Source organism: Bacillus rossius, chromosome 10 (genome assembly GCF_032445375.1).
Source record: "Bacillus rossius redtenbacheri isolate Brsri chromosome 10, Brsri_v3, whole genome shotgun sequence".
NCBI lineage: Eukaryota > Metazoa > Arthropoda > Insecta > Phasmatodea > Bacillidae > Bacillus > Bacillus rossius.
Window position 1 is genome coordinate 518,154 of NC_086337.1, and position 6,545 is coordinate 524,698.

General features: G+C 37.5%; 1 protein-coding gene across 1 annotated transcript; it reads right to left on the minus strand.

The window, feature by feature from the left end:
- Positions 1–2,882: 2,882 nt before the first annotated feature.
- On the minus strand, positions 2,883–6,314 carry LOC134535696 (uncharacterized protein PF3D7_1120000-like). The gene has a single exon (XM_063374893.1). The coding sequence runs from the start codon at positions 4,672–4,674 to the stop codon at positions 3,589–3,591; it is 1,086 nt and encodes a 361-aa protein (XP_063230963.1). The 5' UTR covers positions 4,675–6,314; the 3' UTR covers positions 2,883–3,588.
- Positions 6,315–6,545: the final 231 nt, after the last annotated feature.

Here is a 6,545-nt window from a genome sequence, read left to right on the forward strand (position 1 = left end):
TTTTTATATAATTATAGTTAGATGGCGAGTAGGGAGAAAAAAAGTGAAGTGTGGAAACATTTTTCTATTAACTCAAGTGAACAAAATAAAGCAGCATGTTTACATTGCTAAACGGTAATTTCTTGATGCAACCTTATGTGATAGTCGATAATAATGATAGTTTTCCGCAACAAAAACTTACCCATTGTAAATTACAATTATTAGACTGTAGTTCAAGTTGTTTACAATAACAAATATTTAAATAGAAATTAAATTAATTTACACTTTGCAATGATTTAATAGTGTATTTTATATATTTTTATACTGTTATTATAACTGTATTCTCAATTTTACCTAATCTTGTTATTCAAATCACATGGGAATAAAAATTTTTGTGTGCATTATTACACTTAAAAAAATTTCATTATAATCGGTAACTGAATCGGTATCTGCCGATTATTGCTCTCATAATCGGTAATCGAATCGGTAATCGGTAAAGTCATATCGGTGCACCACTAAAATAAATCAACACACACCACTTCTAATGGCTTGCTTGCCAAAATATTACCCATCAAACCTTGACATTTTTGATTCATTACCTTAGTTTGTGCACATAACAAACATGATTTGATACACTTAGACACTGTCCTATACATATCCCTAAAAATACAAAACTCTTGAATATATTTAACAGTTTTTGTTACACCAAAATGACCACATTCATTATGCATTAGAGCACATATTTCATTTCTCAAATTATTCGGAACACAGAGTACCCACTTAGGAATATCACTACTTACATTTTGAAACAAATGACCATCTTTGATTACAAATTTTTCCTTGATTACATTTCTACAATCTGAAGATTCTAATTCTTGTATTACCTTACTTAACCGGGAATTCTTGTTTACCTCTTCAGCCAATTTCTTAGAAAATTCCTCTATACCCTCCTCTATTTCTTTTATCTGTTTACTTAAATTGCGAATTTGAAACTCTTTTACTCTTGCTGATTGTGAATCTGTTACTACTCTGGATAAGGCATCTGCAACTACTTGTTCTTTGCCTGGTATATGTTGAATGTTCAAATCATACTCCTGCAAGGCTAGGATCCATCTGGTAATACGCCCATGTAAAAGTTTACAAGAGCTCATGTGGCATAAGGCCTTATGATCTGTAAGCACTGTGGTTTCCCTTCCATAAATATATGTGCGAAATTTTGAAACAGAAAATACTATACTAAGGAGTTCCTTTTCTGTGGTCGTGTAATTTACTTCAGCTGCATTCAAAGCTCTGCTGGCAAAACAAATTGGAATCTGTTCCCCCTCCTGATTTATCTGAAAAAGCATGGCACCTACTGCTTCATTAGATGCATCACATGAAATGTAAAATTTTTCATCTAATTTAGGATGATATAACAAAATCTCCCTTTCCAATTCCTGTTTAAGCCTTTCCAATGCCTGATCCTGAACTTCACCCCACTCCCAGCACTGACCTTTCTGAAGAAATTTCCTTAATGGTCCACAAATATGACTGAAACCTGGGATGTATTTACGAAAAAAATTGAAAAACCCTACTAGTCTCTCTAATTGTTTGCGGTTTTCTGGTGGAGGGTAGTTCCTGACTGATTCCATCTTATCAGGGTCAATATGAATTCCTTGGGCATTTACAACATTTCCTAAAAAAGTAATTTCATCTTTCAAGAACTCTGATTTCTGCAAGTTAGCGGTCATGCCCCCTTCCTATAGTTTTTCAAGGACTAATTGTATTACATGGCTGTGTTCTTCAAAAGTTTTTGTAGCAATTAGGATATCGTCCACATAAATTGTTACTAATTCCAGTACTTCTGGCCCTAAAACTTCTTCCAATCCTCGAATAAAATGACTCACAGAAACATTTAAACCAAATGGCAGTCTTTTGAAACAATATGTTTTCCCTTGATACAAAAATGCTGTACTGGCTCTAGAATCTTCAACTAATGGTATCTGCCAATATGATGCAACTAAATCAATTTTTGAAAAATATTTACAACCCTCAAACTTTTGCAACAATTCTTCCATAGGTGCTGGTGATTCCCTATCTGGTATTATTATTTGGTTTAATTTTCGAGCATCTAAACATAACCTAACCCCCCCATTTTTCTTTTTTACCACTACCTTGGGATTTGAATATTCCGAGCTACGCCTTTCAATAATATCCATACTAATCATGTTTTGAATCTCATTTTCTACTGCAGATCTCAAATTGTAAGCGACTGGGTACTGTCTCTGCACAAAAGGTTTATGCTCTCTTACTTTTAGTTCACATCTGTATTTATTATTTAAACCTGGGAAATTAGCAAATGCTTTATGTTGTTTCTGTAAAATCTGCCTTAATTCTGCCTGTTGCTGATTTGTACCCCCTTGAAGCAAAATTTGTTCAACCTCAGTTTCTGTAATATATGCCTTTTCTAAAAAATTACATTCCAATTCTAGTTCATTTGCACCCACTTCTCCCTTTAACATTTGTAACTGAAATGACTGTGTTTTCCCATCTACCTCAAAAGCAATTTTAGTCCCCATCAAACATATACATTGTTGTGAATAATCAATAACAGTTTCATTTCCTTGCAGCCAATCAGCTCCCAAAATTATTTTAACACTTAGCCCTTTTATGACAAGGAATACAATCCACATGCTAATATCACCTAATTTTACTTCTAACAGGACCTGCTTTTTCACATTTTTGTTTCTAACCCCGGTAGCCCCTACTATAGTGACATTAGATACTGGTAACACTGCTAAAGATTTAGTGATTTTATTTCCTAACGAGTCAAAAAATTCTTCCGACATTGCAGTTACTTCACTGCCAGTGTCAATTAACATCTTTACTTGTGTTTTTACATCACTAATTTCCCCCAAAACATAAGGACATGTACCCATTTTTCCTTGAACAATTTGGTTACCTAATTCTTAAACATCATGTAATAAGTCATCTCTATCATGTGAGGTAATTTTATTATTACAATTTTGCAAAACCTGGCATTGTGATACTGCCCCTCTTGCATTTGCTTGTGGGTGGTCTGAGGCTCGATCCTCCCACCCTATTGGTTTAAATTTCTATTATCACGTCGTTCCTGTTGTGGTGGTTGTCGCTGCCCTTCTGGTGCCCTCCCTTCTTGCTGTTGTTCTCGCCTCCACCTGGGTACCCTTTCATTACCTTGTTCTGGGCGAGGAGGTTGTTGCTGGTAACCTGGTTGGTGGGCCCTCTCCCTGTGTGGGCCCTGCGGCCTGCCCTGGTGCCCCGGAGCCCCTCTTCTCGCTCATCTCGTCGATCGAGAGTTTCGAGCAGCGTCACTACCTCCTCAACACTTTTGGCTCTCAATCCTAGGATGCAATTTTGTACCTGTCGGTTAAAATGATGTACCACATGAGAAATGAATCGCTCATCCGCTATAGGATTACTGAGGTATTTCGCCTGACTGTGTAATTTGCGAACATAATTAGCCATGGGACCATCCCTTCCTCGGTGTTTCCCTGAAAACAAATATTGCAAAAAATCATCCTGCACATAAATTCCCCAATATTTTTCCAGAAAGGCTTGCCTTGCCTCTGCAAAATTGTTCCACTCACTTTACTTTTGCATTCCCCATTGCAATGCATCACCTGCCAATTTTGATACAAACAATTCTACTTGCTGTTCATCTGAACCCTTTAAATATCCAAAAACCTTTTCACACTTTGTGATGAACTGTATTGGGGTTGCCCCTCTGTCATCCCCATAGAATTTTGGTACGCTTTTCTCAAAAATGTTAACTTCGTCAACAGTAAGCACTGTACTCCTAATTCCTCCACTAGAATTTCCCCGTATTTTTCCCAATTTTTCTTCTACTTTTTTCAAACACTCCTGCCCAACCTCGTCTCGAAACTTTTCAAATTGGTTACCAATCCTCCTATTTTCCATCAAAACCTTTTCAACGTTAACCTCAAACTTGCTTTTGATATCCTCAATTTCTCTTTCATTTAATAGAATACCCCGGGCATTCTCATTTGCTTTACCATGTACTTCAATAAGCTCATTGTGGTCCCTATCCATGCTAATTTGAACCTGACTGATATTTTCCTGTAATGCCGATATTTTTTCTCCATGTTCTTGTATATTATGTTTAATTATTCCTACACTTTCCTTTACACTGCCCATCTCCCCATTACAGCTATCTAGGCCAGTCTGTAAGTTATCAATTACCAACTCACATTTCTCGACCCTTTGTGTACAATTGTAAATTTTTTCGTTTACTTCCGTTTGTACTTTCTTAAGTTTGGCCTCTGTATTCACTAATTCCTGCCGTACCTGGGTAAGAATTTCATCTTTAACCTGTGAAATTTCCTGTTTTATTTCCTGCTGTCCCTGTTGTAACTGTTCAATCTTATTTGCCATTTCCTGACTGTTTTGTTCGGTTTTCTGTTGTATTGATAATAGTAGTTGCAGAATTTGGTCTGACCCCCCCATTACCTCAACTGGGCTATGAACAGTTTGATTTGTTCTCTGTTGACTACTTTCGGCAGGATGTTCCATGTTTTCAATTATTTCCTGTTGACATGAAAAATCCTGTTCAATTAAACTTGTCTCAAAATTTGGATTTGACTGCTCAGAATCATCTACATTTTCCTGAAAACCTATAAAATCTGATTCGCTACTGTTGGTACTAGTGTTATCCATATTGACATACACAAATTACACAATGTTACACAAATACAAGATAAATTCTCAAAACCAATATAAATAACATAGTTTCCCTTAAATTTTCCACTTGCTATTATCGGCGACTCATCCCATGTTGTCCCGCGAAGTGACGATCTCGAAGTCCCGCGATGCGACGATCTCGATGTCCCGCGATGAGACAGGCCTGAAGTCCCACGACGCCTTGGGTCGCTCTGTCCCGCGAAGTACCGCTTTTCGCCGGTTCTCTGGAACACTTCACTCGCTGAAACAGTGCGCCGTCTCTTGCCGCATTCGCCGCTCAGCTACGCCGAAAGTTCTGGAAACACGTCGCCGTTTTCTTCTGAACTGTTCAATATTTGTCGTAGAATTTGTTGTCCTTTGAGGTTATCGTAGTCACCAACTGTTTCACGAATGTTTATATTTTCTTCTCTGCTGCCGAAATGTTCGTCTTAATCTCAGGGTCGTGTCCAAATTCAAGCCCCACGTTGGGCGCCAATTGTAACGGTTCGTTACTTACAAAAATAAAAAGATTTAAAGCGTCTATTTTCGTTGTTTTATTTTTTCAACTAGAATGCATAAACAAATTGAACCCAATGTTTCATTCACTCGTTTCACACATATATCTGCCCGTCGAATACTGCCTGCAGTTCACTTGATGAGATTTAAATAATAAAATAATAACGTCGATTAAGTCCTTCAATAAGGAAACTATCCGAAATATGTGCGGCCTAGAACACGGCCAAAACCTAACAAAAAACAGCGAGCCGCCGAAACGCGACCTCGCCTGGCAGCGATCGACAGACGACTGGTGAAATCCTACCACACTCTCCTCCACGCAGGGAGTAGACGTCACATGACCTCACCGACCAATCACACGCACGCTTCATTCATGCTTACAGATACAAGCCAATCACAGAACGAGTTACAATACATGAAAAAACCTTTTACACACAGAACACTGGGCTTCCCCTGATCTATCTCTTTTCAATTTTACATCGAAATCGGGGACTTCCATTCTCGTTCTCTCTCCCACACCGTGAGACAGCAGTTATCACTCGGTTCCCATGCAGGGGGGGAATTACCGTCTTTATCTCGGTTGGCGGGGAAACACTGTTCCTTTCTCACTCACACTTACAGGCCTCTCATGCCTCTCTTTCTAACCATCACACCAGCCCAGACACAGTCCCGTGATTTATAATTATATTACAATACGTTAATAAAATTTAAGAATAGCAATCATAATACAAATTACTTTACAACATTAAAATCATTTAGAAATATCCTGAAGAAGTAGGCCTAAACAGGTAAAAATCTAGTACAACGGCTCATTTGTGAATAATTTCATAAAAAATAGTAATGATTAAAAACGTCTGTTAAAATACAAAATACCTTCTTAAAACACATAGCAAGCGAAAATAACATATATTAATAGCCATAACGTCTGATTCTACTGTCTCATAATATACACACCACTCTAAAAACATTGACTTATTTATATTTACTTATACAGAAAGAAGTTTAAAAAAAATTATTTAATTGGGAGGGCAGGGTTCTGCAATGCTACAACATTTTTTCGTTACTTTTACACCTCTATTAGGCACTACCGTATTTATTTCCGAATCGCTAGGACAGTTTTCTTGTAACTTTTGTTTCTGTCAGTTGTTGGGGTATTTGTCCGGGAAATGGGTGGTGATGGTTTGAGTTTAATCGCAAATTTATTTTCAAAAAAGTTGACAGGTTTCTTTAAATGAAAAAAGTATAGTTTTCCAGCGACTATTTCGTTTGAGGCGTACGTGCGTTGCCGCAGCCGCACTCCTGCTTTTTTGTAAGGAATTAAATCGTCGCGCTACACTAGCAGCACCTGTTAG

Excerpts from the sequence above, each read along its gene's own strand:
- LOC134535696 (XM_063374893.1), bottom strand. The coding sequence starts at position 4,674 with ATGGATAACACTAGTACCAACAGTAGCGAATCAGATTTTATAGGTTTT.